At 44.1% G+C, this 26,819-nt stretch overlaps 1 protein-coding gene across 8 annotated transcripts in view; it reads left to right on the top strand.

The window, feature by feature from the left end:
* The window catches only part of LOC123989309 (rho guanine nucleotide exchange factor 28-like), a 129,068-nt gene that overhangs the window by 37,917 nt on the left and 64,332 nt on the right, over nt 1–26,819 (top strand). For all 8 annotated transcript variants that reach the window (XM_046290232.1, XM_046290228.1, XM_046290233.1 and 5 more), the window contains exons 5-9: nt 6,879–7,062; nt 7,283–7,472; nt 13,874–13,952; nt 21,332–21,378; nt 21,571–21,634. In XM_046290232.1, the coding sequence (XP_046146188.1) occupies nt 6,879–7,062; nt 7,283–7,472; nt 13,874–13,952; nt 21,332–21,378; nt 21,571–21,634 (564 nt within the window). The remainder of the gene's footprint in view (nt 1–6,878; nt 7,063–7,282; nt 7,473–13,873; nt 13,953–21,331; nt 21,379–21,570; nt 21,635–26,819) is intronic.

Raw genomic sequence — 26,819 nt, 5'->3', positions numbered from 1 at the left:
TCCTATGAGTTCAGCTTCTTCAACTTGATCAGTGTTCACACCCTTTATGCACAACTCCAGTTGAGGTTTAGGTCAAAGAGAATGCTTTGAACCAAATACAATGCTTTTGATATCACACGTATTCAAGAGCAGTTTATTGTTAATTATGGCTGTAGGTGCTGATGTGTAGAGTGTGCAATCATCAGCATACACAGTCATTTAAGCTTGTTGTAAGACAAGTGGCAAATCATTTGAACAAATAGAGAACAGTAACGGCATATCTGATGTTAGAGAAGCTTCCATTGAATATTCTCTTGAGTTCGATTGGATAGATAACTCTCTAACCATTTTGTATTTATTTAACTAGGGAAGTCAGTTAAAAACAAATTCTTATTTACAATGAAAGCCTACCCCTGGGCCAATTGTGCGCCGCCCACAGCCGGTTGTGATACAGGCTGGAATCGAACCAGGGTCTGTAGTGACATCACTAGCACTGAGATGCAGTGTCTTAGACCACTGTGGCACTTAGGAGCCCATGTGATGGCAGGTGATGTAAAGTCATAAAAAGTGATTTTTTTCAGTAACAAATTATGATCAATAACATCAAACACTGCACTGAAATCTAACAATACAGCTCCAACTATGATGTTAGTATCCATTTCATTTCGCCAATCATTCAGTCATCTGAGGCAGTGCAGATGAAGTTGAGTGCCCTTCCCTATATGCATGCTGAAAGTCAGTAGTTAACTAGCATTGTATTTGTTCAAAGAATTTCCTCCGTCAGTTTACCAAGAACAGGCAGCAAGCAAATTGGTCGGCTGTTAGAGCCAACAATGGGTGTTTCATTATTTTTAGGTAGTGGAATGTCTTTAGCTTCCTTCCAAGCCTGTGGACACACTCCTTTAGGCATTGGTTAAAAACATAGCAATTAGGGATGGCAATACAGTCTGCTACCATTCTCAATAGTTTCCCATCTAGGTTTTCTATACCTGGTGGCATATCATTATTGATGGATAGCAATAGTTTCCCATCTAGGTTTTCTATACCTGGTGGCATATCATTATTGATGGATAACAATAGTTTTCCCACTTCTTCCACCAAATTCAAAACAGCAATCTTTCTCTTTCATTATTAGACCTTCAATACACAAATATGATGGTTGACTGTTTAATATGGTCATTTCACTCCTGAGTTTGTCCACTTTACCAGTGAAATAGTCATTGAAATGATTGGCTATATCAAAAGGTTGTGTTATAAATGACCCATCAACTTCAATGAACGATGGAGATTAATTGGGGTTTATTATGTATATATACAGTGTTGTAACGATGTGCAAATGATTAAAGTACAAAGTACAAAAATAAACATAAATATGGGTTGTATTTACAATGGTGTTTGTTCTTCGCTGGTTGCGCTTTTCTTGTGGCAACAGGTTGTTTATCAAAATCGGTTTATCAAAATCAGGTTTGTTTTTGAATTCTTTGTGGATCTGTGTAGTCTCAGGGAAATACTGTATGTGTCTCTGATATGGTCATACATTTGGCAGGAGGTTAGGCAGTGCAGCTCAGTTTTCACATCATTTTATGGGCAGTGTGCACATAGCCTGTCTTCTCTTGAAAGCCAGGTCTGCCTACGGCGGGCTTTCTCAATAGCAAGGCTATGCTCACTGAATCTGTACATAGTCAAAGCTTTCCTTAAGTTTGGGTCAGTCACAGTGGGCAGGTATTCTGCCACTGGGTACTCTGTTTAGGGCCAGATAGCATTCTAGTTTGCTCTGTTTTTTTGTTAATTCTTTACAATATGTCAAGTAATTATCTTTTTGTTTTCTCTTGATTTGGTTGGGCCTAATTGTGTTGCTGTCCTGAGGCTCTGGGGGGTATGTTTGTGTTTGTGAACTAAACCCCAGGACCAGCTTGCTTAGGGGACTCTTCTCCAGGTTCATCTATCTGTAGGTGATGGCTTTGTTATGGAAGGTTTGGGAATCACTTCCTTTTAGGTGATTGTAGAATTTAACATCTCTTTTCTGGATTTTGATAATTAGCGGGTATCGGCCTAATTCTGCTCTGCATGCATTATTTGTTGTTTTACATTGTACACAGAGGATATTTTAGCAGAATTCTGCATGCAGTCTCAATTTGGTGTTTGTCCCATTTTGTGAATTCTTGGTTGGTGAGCGGACCCCAGACCTCACAACCATAAAGGGCAATGTGTTCTACATTTACTGTCAGGGCCCAGGTCTGGCAGAATCTGTGCAGAAGATATAGGTGCTGCTGTAGGCCCTCCTTGGTTGATGACAGAAGCACCAGATAATCAGCAAACAGTAGACGTTTGTCTTCAGATTCTAGTAGGGTGAGGCCAGGTGCTGCAGGATTCGTTGATATTTATGTTGAAGAGGATGGGGCTTAATCTGCATCCCTTTATCATCCCACGGCCGTGGGAAGAAATGTGTGTGTTTTTTGCCTATTTTAACCACACACTTGTTGTTTGTGTACATGGATTTTATAATGTCTTATGTTTTTCCCCCAACACCACTTTCCATCACTTTGTATAGCAGACCCTCTTGCCAAATCAAAGGCTTTTTTTAAAATCAACAAAGCATGAGCAGACTTTGCCTTTGTTTTGGTTTGTTTGTTTATCAATTAGGGTGTGCAGGGTGAATTCATGGTCTTTCGTATGAGAATTTGGTAAAAAGCCAATTTGACATTTGCTCAGTACATTGTTTTCACTGAGTAAATGTACAAGTTTTCTGTTAATGATAATGCAAAGGATTTTTCCCAAGGTTCCAGTTGACGCATATCCCACAGTAGTTATTGGGGTCAAATATGTCTCCACTTTTGTGGATTGGGGTGGTCAGTCCTTGGTTCCAAATCTTGGGGAAGATGCCAGAGCTGAGGATGATGTTAAAGAGTTTAAGTATAGCCAATTGGAATTTGTTATCTGTATATTTGATCATTTCATTGATGATACCATCACCACCATAGGCCTTTTTGGGTTGGAGAGTTGTATTTTGTCCTCTAGTTCATTCAAGGTAATTGGAGAATCCAGTGGGTTTTGGTTGTCTTTAATAGTTGATTCTAAGATTTGTATCATGTATATGTTTTTGCTGTTTGTTCTTTGTTATAGAGCCAAAATGATTGGAGAAGTGGTTTAAGCATACATCTCCATTTTGGATAGATACAGTGGCTTGCGAAAGTATTCATCCCCTTTGGCATTTTTCCTATTTTGTTGCCTAACAACCTGGAATTAAAATGTATATTTTGGGCATTTGTATCATTTGATTTACACAACATGCCTACCACTTTGAAGATGCTAAATATTTTTATTGTGAAACAAAAAAACCCACAAAACTTGAGTGTGCATAACTATTCACCCCTGCAAAGTCAATACTTTGTAGAGACACCTTTTGCAGCAATTACAGCTGCAAAGTCTCTTGGGGTATGTCTCTATAAATTGGGCACATCTAGGCACTGAGATTTTTGCCCATTCTTCAAGGAAAATCTGCTCCAGCTCCTTCAAGTTGGATGGGTTCCGCTGGTGAGCAGCAATCTTTAAGTCATACCACAGATTCTCAATTGGATTGAAGTCTGGGCTTTGACTAGGCTATTCCAAGACATTTAAATGTTTCTCCTTAAACAACTTGAGTGTTGCTTTAGCAGCATGCTTAGGGTCATTGTCCTGCTGGAAGGTGAACCTCTGTCCCAGTCTCAAATCTCTGGAAGACTGAAACAGGTTTCCCATAAGAATTTCCCTATATTTAGGGCCATCCATCATTCCTTCAATTCTGACCAGTTTCCCAGTCCCCGTTGATGAAAAACATGGCATGGTATTCTTGGGGTGATGAGAGGTGTTGGGTTTGCACCAGACATAGCGTTTTTCTTGTTGGCCAAAAATCTCTATTTTAGTCTCATCTGACCAGAGTAACTTCCATATGTTTGGGGAGTCTCCCACATGCCTTTTGGCAAACACCAAATGTGTTTGCTTGTTTTTTTCTTTCAGCAATGGCTTTTTCTGTCCTCTCTTCCATAAAGCCCAGCTCTGTGGAGTGTACGGCTTTGGACAGATACTCCAATCTCCGCTGTGGAGCTTTGCAGCTCCTTCAGGGTTGTCTTTGGTCTCTTTGTTGCCTCTCTGATTAATGCCCTCCTTGCCTCTTTTGGTGGGCAGCCCTCTTTTGGCAGGTTTGTTGTGGTGCAATATTCTTTCCGTTTTGTAATAATGGATTTAATGGTGCTCCGTGGGATGTTCTGTACTTCTCCACAACTTTGTCCCTGACCTGTTTGGAGAGCTCCTTTGTCTTCATGGTGTCGTATCTTTACTATCATTAACTGAAGACTGATAGTTTTTATCAAAGATTCTCTGTAATTAGTTATTACACGATTAGACTGATTAGTCATGTAACCGTAATTACTAGGAAGTCGGGGCACCAAGGAAAAATATTCCTAAAATAACTTTTCAGATATTTTATCTGATCAATTAGTCTTCAAATTAATTCATTATTTACTTTACCTCACGTTAGTCTCATTCCAAACGTCGTAAATTGTTGGTTATCTGCACAAACCCAGGCTTCACTATGAGTCATCCATACATCAATTGTCTTAAATCATTTATTTATTACTAACTAAGTCATTCACAGAAATGCATAAACAAACAAACATACAAGGTAAATGTGGTTACATGAAATGATAGGAGAATGTGCCCTAGTGGGCTAAACCGGCATGGCGGCTTATTAGACAAAAGGGGAAGTGGGGGTCGACTTGGAAGTCACTACAGAGTGATAATTATAACAATTGAAATGCTAATCCTTTACACATGAATGCACACTCATTCGGGAACAATTGCAATCAATATATATATATTTACGCTCAGTGTGTCGTCTTGATCGCTGGTGAAAAGTTTGTTACTTTTGTAGAATTGTCCGTCTCTCTCCCTCTCACTCTCGGTTGTGGTTAGAGGGGATTGTTCAGAGTGGATGTTATAGAATGGATGTTTCGGTAGTTGTCGTTCTTCGCGTTCAATGATACCAAATTCCTAGCTGCAGACTAGTAATTAATATCAAAGACTTGTTCTTATTCTGTCGGTATCGATAGTCTAAGAGTTTAACCACGTGATATGGTTAAAAGATTCAGCAATGGTCTACAACCTTTGTCCTCCTAATGGAGTAAAACATGGTCTGCAACTTTTTGCCATCTCATAATTGAGTTAAGCTCGGTCTGCTGATTGAAAACCCGAGTGGGGGTTTTATTCGGAAGGGCCGAAAAGGCTGTCCCAGGATGTCTGACCCTAACTGGGCTCAGGGGCGGTCCTCTGATTTAGTTAAAATCAAAAGGGAATTGTATTTTTCTTAATTAAACAGTCCAAAATCATATTACACAATTATACAAACAGTATCATACTCACTCATTCATCTTATACAACAATTAGATGTAAACCTCATATCTGAGGCTATTATATAAACAGCGTTATGGTAATGTGGCTACACAGGACCAGTTCGTTTGGATTCTTCACCGAAGAATTGGATTCTTTTATACTTTCTCCGGAACATGAAATTTGTTCGTACCTCAAGTTCTGTGAGGTGGAAGGATTTATTTTGTTCTCGATGAAAATCTACTCTCTCTATACTGTGTGTCCATGAGGAGATTCTCAGGAATTTTCGGTGTCTCTCTGACCACAGCAACCTAGTTGAAGGAGGAAAGGGGGAGGCAGGGAGAGGGGGATGGTCTTGCTATACCCAAAGAGGCCAACGTTATGACAATGGTGTTGCTTGCTTGGTGGTGCCCCTTGCTTAGTGGTGTTGCAGACTCAGAGGCCATTCATAACAGGTGTATATGTACTGAGATCATGTGACAGATCATGTGACACTTATATTGCACACAGGTGGACTTTATTTAACTAATTATGTGACTTCTGAAGGTAATTGTTTGCCCCAGATCTTATTTAGGGGCTTCATAGCAAAGGGGGTGAATACATACGCACCACCACTTTTCTGTTTTGAATTTAGATTTTTGTTTTGAAACAAGTTATTTTTTTCATTTCACTTCACCAATTTGGACTATTTTGTGTATGTCAATTACATGGAATCCAAATAATAATCCATTTAAATTACAGGTTGTAATGCAACAAAATAGGAAGAAAGCTAAGGGATGAATACTTTTGCAAAGCACTGTAATTCTTCCTGTTGTTGTTTGTTTAGTGTTTTGCAATTTTCCCTTAAGTGGTTAGAGTCTATGGATTCTTCAATTACATTGAGCTGCTTTCTGACATGCTGTTCCTTCTTTTTCCGTAGTGTATTTCTGTATTGTTTTAGTGATTCACCATAGTGAAGCTGTAGACTCAGGTTTTCTGGGTCTTTATGTTTTTGATTGGACAGGTTTCTCAATTTCTTTCTTAGGTTTTTGCATTCATCATCAAACAATTTGTCATTGTTGTTCATTTTCTTCGGTTTTCTGTTTGACATTTTTAGATTTGATAGGAAACTGAGAGGTCAAATATACTGTTAAGATTTTTTTCTCTCTTTCTTTCTGCAGAGCTCCAGTCCAGGGAGGCTCTCCTCCACCTCTCAGTGCATCTGGGTTTGCTCCATCTCTCCCGCTTTCTGATTGGCCAGCCTAAGGGTCAGAGGGCACTGACCATCTCTCTGTCTCTCTGTGTCTCTCTCTCTCTCTCTTTCTGCAGAGCTCCTGCCCAGGGAGGCTCTCCTCCACCTCTCAGTGCATCTCGGTTTGCTCCATCTCTCCCGCTTTCTGATTGGCCAGCCTAAGGGTCAGAGGGCACTGACCACCATCTCTCTCTCTCTCTCCCTCTCTCTCTCTCTCTCTCTCTCTCTCTCTCTCTCTCTCTCTCTCTCTCTCTCTCTCTCTCTCTCTCTCTCTCTCTCTCTCTCTCTCTCTCTCTTTCTGCAGAGCTCCTGCCCAGGGAGGCTCTCCTCCACCTCTCAGTGCGTCTGGGTTTGCTCCATCTCTCCCGCTTTCTGATTGGCCAGCCTATGGGTCAGAGGGCACTGACCATGCCCAATGAGGAGGGGGAAACACCCCTCCAGCTGGCTCAGAGGAGAGGAGACCACTCCCTCTTTATGGCACTCGCTACGTGAGTCTCCGCCTCTTTTCATCACAAAGAGTATATCAACATCATGTTTATATATTTATTTATTGACTTTATTTAACCAGGTAACTCATTGAGAACACAGTCTATTTTATAATAACGACCCAAGAGCAATCATTTGTGTGAGTGATGATTGTTATAAGACTGAAAATGGCCAACCCAATCAGATAACTAACACATACCTTCCCACTTCATTTCCATACAGTTCACCTTTCCCTCAGAGGTCTCCCCTTGTCGGGGTGTGGTGTGTATGGGCAGATAGCACCCGTGTACTGAGGTTCTGTCCTGGATCTGACTGCCTCTCCCTCACCTTCCTGGGGGGCCCTGAGAGCAGTGTTCTGGGCAACATCATGGTCCTCAGAGAGAAACTGATGGACCACAACATCCTCAGACAGGTAAGATCAGGGCCTGTATTCAGAGAGTAGTAGTGCTGATCTAGGATACATTTAGTCTTTAAGATCATAATAAATAAGATGACATGGACAGGTGGGGCCCTGATCCTAAATCAGCACTCCTACTCTATGCTTTGTGGATCGTGACCCAGGATTCAAAGCAGTGTTCAGTTTTTAGCTCACAGTCTTTTTCTGTTCAGGTGAGTCCAGTGGATTATGGAGGAAAACATTGTGTTTAAGGAAAAACTAAAGCTGACTTAATTCTCTACTGTAGTACAATGTAATACAACTGTCAGTGTTTGATCTGGCTAATACTTTTTCTAACTAATGTTCACATAGTTTGGATAGTTCTTGTTCATACCGGTGGATCTTACTTAGGCAGTAAAACTGGTATAATTATAGGTTGTAATGTGGATGTTACACACACTGAGTCATAAACATGATCAAAGAAAACTGCTCTGTTTCATGAACTAACTGTTGAACGTGGTGGAGGCTGTTGAGGGGAAGATGTCTCATGATAATGGCTGGAACGGAGCTAAAAGAAATGGCATCAAACACGTTTGATGTATTTGATACCATTCCACTGATTCTGCTCCAGGCGTTACCACCAGCCGTCCTCCCCAATTAAGGTGCCACCAACCCCCTGTGGTTGAATGACAGACATTAATATGGCTGTTGAACGATTAGGCTGCATAATGTTGTTGTAGCAACCTACTGATGTGTTTTATTGTAATGTTTACAACTATGAACGTTTATGGATGAACTGAGTAGCTGCGAAAATACGTAAAGTACCAGTCAAAAGTTTAGACACACCTACTCATTCCAGGGTTTTTCTTTATTTTTACTGTTTTCTACATAGTAGAATAATAGTGAAGACATCACAACTATGAAATAGCACATATGGATTCATGTAGTAACCAAAAAGTGTTAAACAAATCTAAATATATTTTATATTTGAGATTCTTCAAAGTAGCCACCCTTTGCCTTGATCAAATCAAATCAAATCAAAATTTATTTATATAGCCCTTCGTACATCAGCTGATATCTCAAAGTGCTGTACAGAAACCAAGCCTAAAACCCCAAACAGCAAGCAATGCAGGTGTAGAAGCACGGTGTCTAGGAAAAACTCCCTAGAAAGGCCAAAACCTAGGAAGAAACCTAGAGAGGAACCAGGCTATGTGGGGTGGCCAGTCCTCTTTTGGCTGTGCCGGGTGGAGATTATAACAGAACATGGCCAAGATGTTCAAATGTTCATAAATGACCAGCATAGTCGAATAATAATAAGGCAGAACAGTTGAAACTGGAGCAGCAGCACAGTCAGGTGGACTGGGGACAGCAAGGAGTCATCATGTCAGGTAGTCCTGGGGCACGGTCCTAGGGCTCAGGTCCTCCGAGAGAGAGAAAGAAAGAGAGAATTAGAGAGAGCATATGTGGGGTGGCGAGTCCTCTTCTGGCTGTGCCGGGTGGAGATTATAACAGAACATGGCCAAGATGTTCAAATGTTCATAAATGACCAGCATAGTCGAATAATAGTAAGGCAGAACAGTTGAAACTGGAGCAGCAGCATGGCCAGGTGGACTGGGGAAAGCAAGGAGTCATCATGTCAGGTAGTCCTGGGGCATGGTCCTAGGGCTCAGGTCAGTTGAAACTGGAGCAGCAGCATGGCCAGGTGGACTGGGGACAGCAAGGAGTCATCATATCAGGTAGTCCTGGGGCATGGTCCTAGGGCTCAGGTCAGTTGAAACTGGAGCAGCAGCATGGCCAGGTGGACTGGGGACAGCAAGGAGTCATCATATCAGGTAGTCCTGGGGCATGGTCCTAGGGCTCAGGTCCTCCGAGAGAGAGAAAGAAAGAAGGAGAGAATTAGAGAACGCACAATTAGATTCACACAGGACACCAAATAGGACAGGGGAAGTACTCCAGATATAACAAACTGACCCTAGCCCCCCGACACAAACTACTGCAGCATAAATACTGGAGGCTGAGACAGGAGGGGTTAGGAGACACTGTGGCCCCATCCGAGGACACCCCCGGACAGGGCCAAACAGGAAGGATATAACCCCACCCACTTTGCCAAAGCACAGCCCCCACACCACTAGAGGGATATATTCAACCACCAACTTACCATCCTGAGACAAGGCTGAGTATAGCCCACAAAGATCTCCGCCACGGCACAACCCAAGGGGGGGGGCAACCCAGACAGGATGACCACAACAGTGTATCAACCCACTCAGGTGACGCACCCCCTGCAGGGACGGCATGAGAGAGCCCCAGTAAGCCAGTGACTCAGCCCCTGTAATAGGGTTAGAGACAGAGAATCCCAGTGGAAAAAGGGGAACCGGCCAGGCAGAGACAGCAAGGGCGGTTCGTTGCTCCAGAGCCTTTCCGTTCACCTTCCCACTCCTGGGCCAGACTACACTCAATCATATGACCCACTGAAGAGATGAGTCTTCAGTAAAGACTTAAAGGTTGAGACCGAGTTTGCGTCTCTGACATGGGTAGGCAGACCGTTCCATAAAAATGGAGCTCTATAGGAGAAAGCCCTGCCTCCAGCTGTTTGCTTAGAAATTCTAGGGACAATTAGGAGGCCTGCGTCTTGTGACCGTAGCGTACATGTAGGTATGTACGGCAGGACCAAATCAGAGAGATAGGTAGGAGCAAGCCCATGTAATGCTTTGTAGGTTAGCAGTAAAACCTTGAAATCAGCCCTTGCTTTGACAGGAAGTCAGTGTAGAGAGGCTAGCACTGGAGTAATATGATCAAATTTTTTGGTTCTAGTCAGGATTCTAGCAGCCTTATTTAGCACTAACTGAAGTTTATTTAGTGCTTTATACGGGTAGCCGGAAAGTAGAGCATTGCAGTAGTCTAACCTAGAAGTGACAAAAGCAGGATTAATTTTTCTGCATCATATTTGGACAGAAAGTTTCAGATTTTTGCAATATTACGTAGATGGGAAAAAGCTGTCCTCGAAATAGTCTTGATATGTTCTTCAAAAGAGAGATCAGGGTCCAGAGTAACGCTGAGGTCCTTCTCAGTTTTATTTGAGACGACTGTACAACCATTAAGATTAATTGTCAGATTCAACAGAAGATCTCTTTGTTTCTTGGGACCTAGAACAAGCATCTCTGTTTTGTCCGAGTTTAATAGTAGAAAGTTTGAAGCCATCCACTTCCTTATGTCTGAAACACATGCTTCTAGCGAGGGAAATTTTGGGGCTTCGCCATGTTTCATTGAAATGTACAGCTGTGTGTCATCCGCATAGCAGTGAAAGTTAACATTATGTTTTCGAATAACATCCCCAAGAGGTAAAATGTATAGTGAAAACAATAGTGGTCCTAAAACGGAACCTTGAGGAACACCAAAATTTACAGTTGATTTGTCAGAGGACAAACCATTCACAGAGACAAACTGATATCTTTCCGACAGATAAGATCTAAACCAGGCCAGAACATGTCCGTGTAGACCAATTTGGGTTTCCAATCTCTCCAAAAGAATGTGGTGATCGATGGTATCAAAAGCAGCACTAAGGTCTAGGAGCACGAGGACAGATGCAGAGCCTCGGTCCGATGCCATTAAAATGTCATTTACCACCTTCACAAGTGCCGTCTCAGTGCTATGATGGGGTCTAAAACCAGACTGAAGCATTTTGTATACATTGTTTGTCTTCAGGAAGGCAGTGAGTTGCTGCGCAACAGCCTTCTCTAAGATTCGATATAGGCCGATAGTTTTTTATATTTTCTGGGTCAAGGTTTGGCTTTTTCAAGAGAGGCTTTATTACTGCCACTTTTAGTGAGTTTGGTACACATCCAGTGGAAAGAGAGCCGTTTATTATGTTCAACATAGGAGGGCCAAGCACAGGAAGCAGCTCTTTCAGTAGTTTAGTTGGAATAGGGTCCAGTATGCAGCTTGAAGGTTTAGAGGCCATGATTATTTTCATCATTGTGTCAAGAGATATAGTACTAAAACACTTGAGCGTCTCTCTTGATCCTAGATCCTGGCAGAGTTGTGCAGACTCAGGACAACTGAGGTTTGGAGGAATACGCAGGTTTAAAGAGGAGTCCGTAATTTGCTTTCTAATAATCATAATCTTTTCCTCAAAGAAGTTCATGAATTTATCACTGCTAAAGTGAAAGTCATCCTCTTCGGTACTGCACGGTACCATCTTTCCAAGCTCGTCGGAAGACTTCCAGTTTGGTGTGGCGCCATTTCCGTTCCAATTTTCTGGAAGCTTGCTTCAGAGCTCGGGTATTTTCTGTGTACCAGGGAGCTAGTTTCTTATGAGAAATGTTTTTAGTTTTTAGGGGTGCAATTGCATCTAGCGTATTGCGCAAGGTTAAATTGAGATCCTCAGTTAGGTGGTTAACTGATTTTTGTCCTCTGGCGTCCTTGGGTAGGCAGAGGGAGTCTGGAAGGGCATCAAGGAATCTTTGTGTTGTCTGTGAATTTATAGCACGACTTTTGATGGTCGTTGGTTGGGGTCTGAGCAGATTATTTGTTGCAATTGCAAACGTAATAAAATGGTGGTCCGATAGTCCAGGATTAAGAGGAAAAACATTAAGATCCACAACATTTATTCCATGGGACAAAACTAGGTCCAGCATATGACTGTGACAGTGATTGGGTCCAGAGACATGTTGGACAAAACCTACTGAGTCGATGATGGCTCCGAAAGCCTTTTGGAGTGGGTCTGTGGACTTTTCCACGTGAATATTAAAGTCACCAAAGATTAGAATATTATCTGCTATGACTGCAAGGTCCGATAGGAATTCAGGGAACTCAGTGAGAAACGTTGTATATGGCCCAGGAGGCCTGTAAACAGTAGCTATAAAAAGTGATTGAGTAGGCTGCATAGATTTCATGACTAGAAGCTCAAAAGACGAAAACGTCATTTTTTTTTTGTAAATTGAAATTTGCTATCGTAAATGTTAGCAACACCTCCGCCTTTGCGGGATGCACGGGGGCAATCAAATGATTGCTCTGACTTAGAATACGTGGACAACTACAAATACTTAGGTGTCTGGTTAGACTGTAAACTCTCCTTCCAGACCCATATCAAACATCTCCAATCCAAAGTTAAATCTAGAATTGGCTTCCTATTTCGCAACAAAGCATCCTTCACTCATGCTGCCAAACATACCCTTTTAAAACTGACCATCCTACCAATCTTCGACTTTGGCGATGTCATTTACAAAATAGCCTCCAATACCCTACTCAACAAATTGGATGCAGTCTATCACAGTGCAATCCGTTTTGTCACCAAAGCCCCATATACTATCCACCATTGCGACCTGTACGCTCTCGTTGGCTGGCCCTCGCTTCATACTCGTCGCCAAACCCACTGGCTCCATGTCATCTACAAGACCCTGCTAGGTAAAGTCCCCCCTTATCTCAGCTCGCTGGTCACCATAGCATCTCCCACCTATAGCACACGCTCCAGCAGGTATATCTCTCTAGTCACCCCCAAAACCAATTCTTTCTTTGGCCGCCTCTCCTTCCAGTTCTCTGCTGCCAATGACTGGAACGAACTACAAAAATCTCTGAAACTGGAAACACTTATCTCCCTCACTAGCTTTAAGCACCAACTGTCAGAGCATCTTACAGATTACTGCACCTGTACATAGCCCACCTATAATTTAGCCCAAACAACTACCTCTTTCCCAACTGTATTTAATTTATTTATTTATTTTGCTCCTTTGCACCCCATTATTTTTATTTCTACTTTGCACATTCTTCCATTGCAAAACTACCATTCCAGTGTTTTACTTGCTATATTGTATTTACTTTGCCACCATGGCCTTTTTTGCCTTTACCTCCCTTCTCACCTGATTTGCTCACATTGTATATAGACTTGTTTATACTGTATTATTGACTGTATGTTTGTTTTACTCCATGTGTAACTCTGTGTCGTTGTATCTGTCGAACTGCTTTGCTTTATCTTGGCCAGGTCGCAATTGTAAATGAGAACTTGTTCTCAACTTGCCTACCTGGTTAAATAAAGGTGAAATAAAAAAATAAAATAAAAATATGGTCACTAATGTAGCCAGGAGGTGAGGCCTCATTTAACACAGTAAATTCATCAGGCTTAAGCCATGTTTCAGTCAGGCCAATCACATCAAGATTATGATCAGTGATTAGTTCATTGACTAGAATTGCCTTTGAAGTAAGGGATCTAACATTACGTAGCCCTATTTTGAGATGTGATGACAGCTTTGCACACTCACAGGTCTAAAGGAAGTGGAAATGTAATTCATTCATTGACTATGTTTTACTGTAAACAAACCTTTATAATACACATTTATATAATACATTGACATTTAAGTTCATAGATTATGTTACCTAGAGTATTAGTTTATTATTATTATTATTAAGAGCATGTTGTCACGGAGCTCCTGTATTTGTCACAGATCTCAGCACTGAGAGGTGATGTTCAGATGGAGGACAGTTACGGATTGGACGTCCTTAGAAGTGATGCCAGTGACGGAGGTGAGTGTGAAACACCGAACTCAGGATTGTGACTTTAATCTGGTGATAATAGCCTGTTCCTCAATCTGTTTGTGCTTTTGCCTATTGGCATTACCTGTTGTCATTGTCAAGCGAAACATTGGAATGACAATTCCATAAGGAGTTTGCAAGAGAGCAGAAACAGACTGCCACCCAGGCCGTGGGGATGAGCAGTGATGTAGTGGTTCCTGGAGAAGTGGGTATACTCAAATGTTGTTTAACATTTCCCAAACGGCCCGCCCAGTGACATACACTCTCAATGACCTAAAATGATAAATGCCATATTGGTCTTTTATAGTTAGGCCAACCCAAGCTGTACCTTGCAAGTAGGCTAATAGTAGGCCAACTATTGAGACAGATAAATTAGGCTGTCATTCATTTTAGCTTGGCGGAAAACCACTTATCACAGTCATAGCAAGTACATTTTTCCTCAATAAAGTAACTATCAGCAAAGTCCGTGCTAGTAGGGGGAGAAAAAAGTCAAGTGCGAGTGTTAGTTCACAAAAGGCAACAACAACATTGGATGTTCTAAATCCATAACAATGCTTAAACTACATCAGGAGACCACTTTTGAGGTCTGGGAAAAATCTAAGAAATTTAGATTTTTGAGTGTAGTGTAGGCACTGTTGTTTGGTTAGGTGTTTCTGTAACACATGAGATAGAGTTTGAAAAACAAATGGCTACTGGATTGATGCAAATATTCATGATATCATAGGTTTTTGGGAAAGCCTTTCCATCTACCAGAAGACGGTAGGACTATCATTGACATCGCTATATTTGTCCTGTTCCTTAATTGTTTGAAACCTCGACATTTAATTCATATTATGAGGCAGGTGTTATGCAGGTGAATGAGGACCCAAAAGCGACTTGGCGAAAACAGAGTTTTTAATCCAGTAAAGTAACTTTACAATCAAAAGGCATAATTCTACTCGTAATGACGAGAACAGACTGGAGACTTGATCAAGAACTGCAGGTTGCCTCGGGAAGGCACTTGAACGTAGCAGACTCAGACACCTGCTCACCACGCAGCATCTGAGGGAAACACGACACGACAGGGCGATACATAGACACAGCACGGTGAACAATAGACAAGGATCCGACAGGGCAGGAACGGAAAACAAGGAGAGAAATAGGGACTCTAATCAGGGAAAAGGATCGGGAACAGGTGTGGGAAGACTAAATGATTGATTAGGGAATAGGAACAGCTGGGAGCAGGAACGGAACGATAGAGAGAAGAGAGAGCGAGAGAGTGAGAGAGGGAGGGGGAGAGAGGGATAGAAAGAGGGAAAGAACCTAATAAGACCAGCAGAGGGAAACGAATAGAAGGGGAAGCACAGGGACAAGACATGATAATCAATGACAAAACATGACAGTACCCCCCCACTCACCGAGCGCCTCCTGGCGCACTCGAGGAGGAACCCTGGCGGCAACGGAGGAAATTATCAATAAGCGAACGGTCCAGCACATCCCGAGACGGAACCCAACTCCTCTCCTCAGGACCGTAACCCTCCCAATCCACTAAGTATTGGTGACCCCGTCCCCGAGAACGCATGTCCATGATCCTACGTACCTTGTAAATAGGTGCGCTCTCGACAAGGACGGGAGGGGGGGAGGGAAGACGAACGGGGGTGCGAAGAAAGGGCTTGACACAGGAGACATGGAAGACAGGATGGACGCGACGAAGATGTCGCGGAAGAAGCAGTCGCACAGCGACAGGATTGACGACCTGGGAGACACGGAACGGACCAATGAACCGCGGAGTCAACTTACGAGAAGCTGTCGTAAGAGGAAGGTTGCGAGTGGAAAGCCACACTCTCTGGCCGCAACAATACCTTGGACTCTTAATCCTGCGTTTATTGGCGGCTCTCACAGTCTGTGCCCTGTAACGGCAAAGTGCAGACCTCACCCTCCTCCAGGTGCGCTCACAACGTTGGACAAACGCTTGAGCGGAGGGAACGCTGGACTCGGCAAGCTGGGATGAGAACAGAGGAGGCTGGTAACCCAGACTACTCTGAAACGGAGATAACCCGGTAGCAGACGAAGGAAGCGAGTTGTGAGCGTATTCTGCCCAGGGAGCTGTTCTGCCCAAGACGCAGGGTTTCTGAAAGAAAGGCTGCGTAGTATGCGACCAATCGTCTGATTGGCCCTCTCTGCTTGACCGTTAGACTGGGGATGAAACCCGGAAGAGAGACTGACGGACGCACCAATCAAACGACAGAACTCCCTCCAAAACTGTGACGTGAATTGCGGGCCTCTGTCTGAAACGGCGTCTAACGGGAGGCCATGAATTCTGAACACATTCTCGATGATGATTTGTGCCGTCTCCTTAGCGGAAGGAAGTTTAGCGAGGGGAATGAAATGTGCCGCCTTAGAGAACCTATCGACAACCGTAAGAATCACAGTCTTCCCCGCAGACAAAGGCAGACCGGTAATGAAGTCTAGGGCGATGTGAGACCATGGTCGAGAAGGAATGGGAGCGGTCTGAGACGACCGGCAGGAGGAGAGTTACCCGACTTAGTCTGCGCGCAGTCCGAACAAGCAGCCACGAAACGGCGCGTGTCACGCTCCTGAGTCGGCCACCAAAAGCGCTGGCGAATAGACGCAAGAGTGCCTCGAACACCGGGATGACCAGCTAACTTGGCAGAGTGAGCCCACTGAAGAACAGCCAGACGAGTGGAAACAGGAACGAAAAGGAGGTTACTAGGACAAGCGCGCGCGACGCAGTGTGCGTGAGTGCTTGCTTAACCTGTCTTTCAATTCCCCAGACTGTCAACCCGACAACACGCCCATAAGGAAGAATCCCCTCGGGATCAGTAGAAGCCACAGAAGAACTAAACAGACGGGATAAGGCATCAGGCTTGGTGTTTTTGCTACCCGGACGGTAAGAAATCACAAACTCGAAACGAGCGAAAAACAACGCCCAACGAGCTTGACGGGCATTAAGTCGTTTGGCAGAATGGATGTACTCAAGGTTCTTATGGTCTGTCCAAACGACAAAAGGAACGGTCGCCCCTCCAACCACTGTCGCCATTCGCCTAGGGCTAAGCGGATGGCGAGCAGTTCGCGGTTACCCACATCATAGTTGCGCTCAGATGGCGACAGGCGATGAGAAAAATAAGCGCAAGGATGAACTTATCGTCAGACTGGAAGCGCTGGGATAGAATGGCTCCCACGCCTACCTCTGAAGCGTCAACCTCGACAATGAATTGTCTAGTGACGTCAGGAGTAACGAGGATAGGAGCGGACGTAAAACGTTCTTTTAGAAGATCAAAAGCTCCCTGGGCGGAACCGGACCACTTAAAACACGTCTTGACAGAAGTAAGAGCTGTGAGAGGGGCAGCAACTTGACCGAAATTACGAATGAAACGCCGATAGAAATTAGCGAAACCTAAAAAGCGCTGCAACTCGACACGTGACCTTGGAACGGGCCAATCACTGACAGCTTGGACCTTAGCGGAATCCATCTGAATGCCTTCAGCGGAAATAACGGAACCGAGAAAAGTAACGGAGGAGACATGAAAAGAGCACTTCTCAGCCTTCACGTAGAGACAATTCTCTAAAAGGCGCTGTAGAACACGTCGAACGTGCTGAACATGAATCTCGAGTTACGGTGAAAAAATCAGGATATCGTCAAGATAGACAAAAACAAAGATGTTCAGCATGTCTCTCAGAACATCATTAACTAATGCCTGAAAAACAGCTGGCGCATTGGCGAGACCAAACGGCAGAACCCGGTACTCAAAATGCCCTAACGGAGTGTTAAACGCCGTTTTCCACTCGTCCCCCCTCTCTGATGCGCACGAGATGGTAAGCGTTACGAAGGTCCAACTTAGTAAAGCACCTGGCTCCCTGCAGAATCTCGAACGCTGATGACATAAGGGAAGCGGATAACGATTCTTAACCGTTATGTCATTCAGCCTCGATAATCCACGCAGGGCGCAGAGTACCGTCCTTCTTCTTAACAAAAGAACCCCGCCCCGGCCGGAGAGGAAGAAGGCACTATGGTACCGGCGTCAAGAGACACAGATAAATAATCCTCGAGAGCCTTACGTTCGGGAGCCGACAGAGAGTATAGTCTACCCCGAGGAGGAGTGGTCCCCGGAAGGAGATCAATACTACAATCATACGACCGGTGAGGAGGAAGGGAGTTGGCTCGGGACCGACTGAAGACCGTGCGCAGATCATGATATTCCTCCGGCACTCCTGTCAAATCGCCAGGTTCCTCCTGAGAAGTGGGGACAGAAGAAATGGGAGGATGGCAGACATTAAACACTTCACATGACAAGAAACGTTCCAGGATAGGATAGAATTACTAGACCAATTAATAGACGGATTATGACATACTAGCCAGGGATGACCCAAAACAACAGGTGTAAAGGTGAACGAAAAATCAAAAAAGAAATAGTCTCACTGTGGTTACCAGATACTGTGAGAGTTAAAGGTAGTGTCTCAAATCTGATACTGGGAAGATGACTACCATCTAAGGCAAACATGGGCGTAGGCTTGTCTAACTGTCTGAAAGGAATGTCATGTTTCCGAGCCCATGCTTCGTCCATGAAACAACCCTCAGCCCCAGAGTCAATCAAGGCACTGCATGTAGAACCCGAACCGGTCCAGCGTAGATGGACCGACATAGTAGTACAGGATCTAGATGAAGAGACCTGAGTAGTAGCGCTCACCAGTAGCCCTCCGCTTACTGATGAGCTCTGGCCTTTACTGGACATGAATTGACAAAATGTCCATCAAATCCGCAATAGAGGCACAGGCGGTTGGTGATCCTCCGTTCCCTCTCCTTGGTCGAGATGCGAATACCTCCCAGCTGCATGGGCTCAGTCTCTGAGCCAGAGGAGGGAGATGGTTGCGATGCGGAGCAGGGAAACACCGTTGACGCGAGCTCTCTTCCACGAGCTTGGTGACGAAGATCTACCCGTCGTTCTATGCGGATGGCGAGAGCAATCAAAGAGTCCACACTGGAAGGAACCTCCCGAGAGAGAATCTCATCTTTGACCACTGCGTGGAGTCCCTCCAGAAAACGAGCGAGCAGCGCCGGCTCATTCCAGTCACTAGAGGCAGCAAGAGTGCGAAACTCTATAGAGTAATCCGTTATGGATCGATCACCTTGGCATAGGGAAGCCAGGGCCCTAGAAGCCTCCCTACCAAAAACTGAACGGTCAAAAACCCGAATCATCTCCTCTTTAAAGTTCTGGTAATTGTTAGAACAATCAGCCCTTGCCTCCCAGATAGCTGTGCCCCACTCTCGAGCCCGGCCAGTAAGGAGTGAAATGACGTAAGCAACCCGAGCTCTCTCGCTAGAGTATGTGTTGGGTTGGAGAGAGAACACAATATCACACTGGGTGAGAAAGGAGCGGCACTCCGTGGGCTGCCCGGAGTAGCAAGGTGGGTTATTAACCCTAGGTTCCGGAGGCTCGGCAGGCCAGGAAGTAACAGGTGGCACGAGACGAAGACTCTGGAACTGTCCAGAGAGGTCGGAAACCTGAGCGGCCAGGTTCTCCACGGCATGGCGAGCAGCAGACAATTCCTGCTCGTGTCTGCCGAGCATGGCTCCTTGGATCTCGACGGCAGTGTTACGAGCATCTGTAGTCGCTGGGTCCATTCTTTGGTCGGATCCTTCTGTTATGCAGGTGAATGAGGACCCAAAAGCGACTTGGCGAAAACAGAGTTTTTAATCCAGTAAAGTAACTTTACAATCAAAAGGCATAATTCTACTCGTAATGACGAGAACAGACTGGAGACTTGATCAAGAACTGCAGGTTGCCTCGGGAAGGCACTTGAACGTAGCAGACTCAGACACCTGCTCACCACGCAGCATCTGAGGGAAACACGACACGACAGGGCGATACATAGACACAGCACGGTGAACAATAGACAAGGATCCGACAGGGCAGGAACGGAAAACAAGGAGAGAAATAGGGACTCTAATCAGGGAAAAGGATCGGGAACAGGTGTGGGAAGACTAAATGATTGATTAGGGGAATAGGAACAGCTGGGAGCAGGAACGGAACGATAGAGAGAAGAGAGAGCGAGAGAGTGAGAGAGGGAGGGGGAGAGAGAGGGATAGAAAGAGGGAAAGAACCTAATAAGACCAGCAGAGGGAAACGAATAGAAGGGGAAGCACAGGGACAAGACATGATAATCAATGACAAAACATGACAGCAGGTCTTACCTTGCTTCAAAATAGCCTTTAGCCAAAATCCCACCATAGAAACGTGGAACCAATTGTTTTATAAAGACTTCCTCATATGCGTTCTCCTGTTCTAATGGTTTTCTTTCAACTGTATTTCATTGTCTAGCAGACAAAGGCATTATCCTAGTCATATTAGCAACGCATGATAGCTGTTGCATCTTTAGATCTACCCTCTTCCTAAATTTTGAACAGATATTTCCATCTCTGCCCATGAAACCGCTCGCATGCATGTATGGTGCGACATTTAGAATGGTGTTTTCCTGCAAATTGAATTTTGAAACTTTTGCGCGTAGGCCTAACACTGTGTGTACATTGCTGCACCTACAATGTGAGTAAATTATACTTCAATCAACATTTTAAGCTAAACATTCTGATATGTTCCGTCAACCTAATTAATTGATACGGCATATACCTCCACTACTCTACTTTGATATGCATCGTGGGGATTAAGAAGTGAGTATACGCAATGCCCACTGAAAAATAAGTGGCTATACGGCGGCGGCGTATACCTGCCTTTAACCCCACTACACCACTGGGCATACACACTCAGTACACAAATGTCAGCAAGTGGTGTGCTACACAGGATACACAGTGCACAGGGACAAGGAGAGAGAGACTGTATCAGAGAGATTAATGAGACAGCGCGGAAAGGGGGAAGAGAAGAGAGTGAGAGAGAGAGAGAGAGAGAGAGAGAGAGAGAGAGAGAGAGAGAGAGGGTAAACAGAGAAGGAGAAATGAGAGAGAGAAGAGCAGTGAGTGCAAGACTCGGAGCAGTTGCTGCCACCTCAAAGACACACACACTGCCGATCTCTCTTGTTTCTGGTAACCATAGTGACGGCAGGGTTGATATCAATGCGTACATAGAGAGACAAGAGGTCTATCTCAGTATCGACCTCATCCCACAGCGGCCCCCCCCCCCAGTCAGACTGGAGGGGAACACTATAGATCTATAGATCTGTACTAGGAAACAACCTCCGTCTTCCTCATATGTTGCTTTTGCTCTGCTGCTAGTGAAGCTGAGTCAGGCTAGCAGTGATTTCAGCATGTTTACCGGAGAAGTCATCTGTCTCTTCTTGTTGCCAATTATACTGCTTATTTAAAGGGTGTTAGATGGTGACATATGGGTGCCTTTAAGTGTCATTCTCCTCCTCTGCAGGTCTGGGCAGGGGGCTGCCAGTTAGATACCTTACTCTGGTGGATAGTGTGAGTATATCAGTCTGCTCTTCTTTTCAAATGTAATGACCTGGTACATCAATGAGTTTGATGTGTGTGTTTCTCCTTGTGTGTTGTGTGAGGGTGATGAGAATGAGCAGTGCTCTTCTGGACTGCCCACATGCATTCACCTCATCCTCTGATGGAGCTGTGTGGCTGACTGATTTCTGTTTTGTAAAATAGGTTTTTGAAGATCAGCTTGTTCTCTCTCTGGATGATGATGAGGAGCTTCCAACGTTACAAACAGGTACGATCCATTCATCTGTTTATCTCTCTGTCTTACTCGCTCTCTCCCTCTTCTTTATTCTCTCTCTTTCGCGCTCTCTCTCTCTCTCTCTCTCTCTCTCTCTCTCTCTCTCTCTCCTTCTCTCTCGCTCTCGCTCTCTCCCTCTTCTTTATTCTCTCTCTTTCGCGCTCTCTCTCTCTCTCTCTCTCTCTCTCTCTCTCTCTCTCCTTCTCTCTCGCTCTCGCTCTCTCCCTCTTCTTTATTCTCTCTCTCTCTCTCCTCTGTCTCTCTCTCTCTCTCTCTCTCTCTCTCTCTCTCTCTCTCTCTCTCTCTCTCTCTCTCTCTCTCTCTCCCTCTTCTTTATTCTCTCTCTTTCGCTCTCTCTCTCTCTCTCTCTCCCTCTTTCTCTCACTCTTTCTCTCTCGCTCTCGCTCTCTCCCTCTTCTTTATTCTCTTTCTCTATCCCTCTCTCTGTCCCTCTCTCTCACACTCTCTCACTCTTTCTCTCACTCTTTCCCCCTCTCTCTCTCTCTCTCTCTCTCTCTCTCTCTCTCTCTCTCTCTCTCTCTCTCTCTCTCTCTCTCTCTCTCTCTCTCGCACTCTTTCTCGCTCTGTCTCTGCCTCTCTCTCTCTCTGTCTCTCTCTCTCTGTTGTAGTAAAGACAGTTAGTGGGTGAGTGATGCCCTCAGGAGATCTCTGTTGTTGTCAGTAAGGAATGCAATGTAAGTACAAGCACCCGATATGTAACTGCTGAATTTCGTCAGTCATAATTATCTCCTGTCAGGCTTAGCCTGAACACACTCTGACATTGGGGACACACACCCTAGTCATAGACTGTTCTCTCTGCTACCATACGGCAAGAGGTACCGGAGCTTCCTCCCCAAGCCATAAGACTCCTGAACATCTAATCAAATGGCCACTGAGACTATTTGCATTACCTCCCCCTCACCCCCCTCTTTACGCCACTGCTACTCTTTGTTGTTAACATCTATGAATAGTCACTTTAATAACTCTACCTACATGTGCATATTACCTCAACTAATCGGTGCCCCCGCACATTGACTCTGTAACGGTATTGTTAATGTTGTAAATTACTATTGTAGCTGGAAACGGCTGATTTTTTTGGGAATGTCTACATAGGCGTACAGAGGCCCATTATCAGCAACCATCACTCCTGTGTTCCAATGGTACGTTGTATAGCTATTCCAAGTTTATAATTTAAAAAGGCTAATTGATCATTAGAAAACCCTTTTGTAATTATGTTAGCACGGCTGAAAACTGTTGTGCTCATTAAAGAAGCAATAAAAGTGCATTCTTTAGACGAGTTGAGTATCTGGAGCATCAGCATCTCATACAACACTGTCTACTACTCCCTTCACAGAACAGCGCAAACTGGCCCTAACAAGAATAGAAAGAGGCGTGGGAGACCCCGGTGCACAACTGAACAAGAGGAGAAGTCTTCAATTGGTAGCTTCATTAAATAGTATCTGCAAAACACCAGTCTCAACGTCAGACTGGCCAATAAAAAGAAAAGATTAAGATGGGCAAAAGAACACAGACAGAGGACAGAGAAACTCTGCCTAGAAGGCCAGCATCCCGGAGTCGCCTCTTCACTGTTGACGTTGAGATTGGTGTTTTGCGGGTACTATTTAATGAAGCTGCCAGTTGAGGACTGTTGAGGACGGTTTCTGTTTCTCAAACTAGACACTCTAATGTACTTGTCCTCTTGCTGACCCTATGACGAAGACTAAGACAGTGATTGTGCAAGTAATTCTGTAGCTAGGAAAAATCAAATCAAATGTATTTATATAGCCCTTCGTACATCAGCTGATATCTCAAAGTACTGTACAGAAACCCAGCCTAAAACCCCAAACAGCAAGAAATGCAGGTGTAGAAGCACGGTGGCTAGGAAAAACTCCCTAGAAAGGCCAAAACCTAGGAAGAAACCTAGAGAGGAACCAGGCTATGTGGGGTGGCCAGTCCTCTTCTGGCTGTGCCGGGTGGAGATTATAACAGAACATGGCCAAGATGTTAAAATGTTCATAAATGACCAGCATGGTCCAATAATAATAAGGCAGAACAGTTGAAACTGGAGCAGCAGCATGGCCAGGTGGACTGGGGACAGCAAGGAGTCATAATGTCAGGTAGTCCTGAGGCATGGACCTAGGGCTCAGGTCCTCCGAGAGAGAGAAAGAAAGAGAGAAAGAGAGAATTAGAGAGAGCACACTTAAATTCACACAGGACACCGAATAGGACAGGAGAAGTTGTCATGCAGGTGAAAGAGGACCCAAAAGCGACTTGGCGAAAACAGAGTCTTTAATCCAGTAAAGTAAATACAAACAAAAAACACAACTTTCACTCGAAATGACGAGGACAAACTGGAGACTCGATCTTGAACAGCAGGTGAACAGCAGGTTGCCTCGGGAAGGCACTTGAACCAGACAGACTCAGACACCTGCTCACCACGCAGCATCTGAGGAAAACACGACACGACAGGGCGATACACAAACACAGCACGGTGAATTCTAGACAAGGAACCGACAGGACAGGAACGGAACACAAAGGAAGAAATAGGGACTCTAATCAGGGGAAAGGATCGGGAACAGGTGTGGGAAGACTAAATGATTGATTAGGGGAATAGGAACAGCTGGGAGCAGGAACGGAACGATAGAGAGAAGAGAGAGCGAGAGAGTGAGAGAGGGAGGGGGAGAGAGAGGGATAGAAAAAGGGAAAGAACCTAATAAGACCAGCAGAGGGAAACGAATAGAATGGGAAGCACAGGGACAAGACAAGATAATAAATGACAAAACATGACAGAAGTACTCCAGATATAACAAACTGACCCTAGCCCTCCGACACATAAACTACTTCAGCATAAATACTGGAGGCTGAGACAGGAGGGGTCAGGAGACACTGTGGCCCCATCCGAGGACACCCCCGGACAGGGCCAAACAGGAAAGATATAACCCCACCCACTTTGCCAAAGCACAGCCCCCACTCCACTAGAGGGTTATCTTCAACCACCAACTTACCATCCTGAGACAAGGCTGAGTATAGCCCACAAAGATCTCCGCCACAGCACAACCCAAGGGGGGATACTAGCAAATATTCTTGGCTTCAAAACATTCACTGTCAGTTTTTCACACAACCAGAACTACCCAGTGTTAGCTAGTTAGATAAAATCTGGCAAAGCTGACAATGACTAAACTGTAAATGTAAAGCAAACGACCTATTAGCCAGGAGAAAGCTTATAGTTGCTCACATTCATTCTAACATATCAAAGTGTATTAACATTCATAGTCTTCTTACTTGAACTTACTTGGTTGTTGCCAAGAACAATTACTTTCCCCTGTGCGGTGAGAATTGATGGTGGTGCTGCTGCACAGGTCTTCTCTCTCTCACACACTGTCCCACTGCTATTAACAACTGAGAGTAGAACAAAGTAGTCATTTTTCTAAATAAATTCTCGCAAATGTATGTACAGTACCAGTCAAAAGTTTGGAGACACCTAGTGTCACGAATCTTGCCGATGATGGTGCCTCTTCCTGTTCGGGCGGCACTCGGCGGTCATCGTCGCCGGCCTATTAGCTGCCATCGATTCCCTTTCTGTTTGTTTCTGTTTATTGGGTTTAAATGGGTACACCTGTTTTGAGTTAGTGTTTGTTTGTAGGCTATGGGCACTAGGCCCGCTGGGTATTTGTGTGGGCTTGTTTCCTGTTATCTATGTATGAGTGTGATCAGTATTTTTCCGGACAGGTTTTATTCCGGTGTATTTTTGGGACAGGTTGTTTCATGCGCCCTGGTGTTTTGCATGTCGTGGAATCACAGTCTATGGAATCAAATATCCACGTACTGAATTACCTGCTCTCTGAGCTTGACTCCTCCACTCACCATCATTAGAAGTTGTAACACCTAATCAGGTTTTTCTTTGTTTTTACTATTATCTACATTGTAGTATATTAATAAAGACATCAAAACTATGAAATAACACATATGGAATCATGTAGTAACCCAAAAAGTGTTAAACAAATCAAAATATATTTTATATTTGAGATTCTTCAAAGTAGTCACCCCTTTCCTTGATGACAGCTTTGCACACTCTTGGCATTCTCTCAGCCAGCTTCATGAGGTAGTCACCTGGAATGCATTTCAATTAACAGTTGTGCCTTGTTATCAGTTAATTTGTGGAATTTCTATCCTTCTTAATGCATTTGAGCCAATTAGTTGTGTTTGGACAAGGTAAGTGTGGTATACAGAAGATAGCCCTATTTGGTAAATTACCAAGTCCATATTATGGCAAGAACAGCTCAAATTATCAAAGAGAAATGACAGTCCATCATTATGTTAAGACAAGAAGGCCAGTCAATGCGGAAAATAACTTTGAAAGTTTCTTAACGTGTAGTCGCAAAAACCATCAAGCGCTATGATGGAACTGGCTCTCATGAGGACCGCCACAGGAAAGGAAGACCAATTGCAGCTCAAATAAACTCTTCACAGAGTTCAAGTTTACAGACACATCTCAACATCAACTGTTCAGAGGAGACTGCGTGAATCCGGCCTTCAATGGACATTAAATCGGTGGAAATCTGTCCTTTGGTCTGATGAGTCCAAATTCGAGATTTTTGGTTCCAACTACTGTGTCTTTGTGAGATGCAGAGTAGGTGAATGGATGATCTCCACATGTGTGGTTCCCACCGTGAAGCATGGAGGAGGTGTGATGGTGTGGGGGTGCTTTGCTGGTGACACTGTCTATGATTTATTTAGAATTCAAGGCACACTTAACCAGCATGGCTACCACATCATTCTGCAGCAATATGCCATCCCATCTGGTTTGCGCTAAGTGGGACTATCATTTGTTTTTCAACAGGACAATGACCAAATCAAATCACACCTCCAGGCTGTGTACAGGCTATTTGACCAAGGAGAGTGATGGAGTGCAGGATTCCATATGTGTTATTTCATAGTTTTGATGTCTTCACTATTATCCTACATTGTAAAAACCCTTGAATGAGTAGGTGTGTCCAAAATTTTGACTGGTACTATATTTATATATATATATATATATTTAAATATATACATAATTTCATGTGTCTCTATTATAGTGAGGTCTCCTAAGCCCTTGAATCGAGTAATTTAACTGTAAGGTGTGTCACGGCAACTGACAGGGGTGTAAGACTCATTGAGTTCAATAGTTTAGCTAATGGAT

Source organism: Oncorhynchus gorbuscha, linkage group LG11, assembly GCF_021184085.1.
Source record: "Oncorhynchus gorbuscha isolate QuinsamMale2020 ecotype Even-year linkage group LG11, OgorEven_v1.0, whole genome shotgun sequence".
NCBI lineage: Eukaryota > Metazoa > Chordata > Actinopteri > Salmoniformes > Salmonidae > Oncorhynchus > Oncorhynchus gorbuscha.
This window is presented reverse-complemented; position numbering and strand designations above follow the sequence as displayed.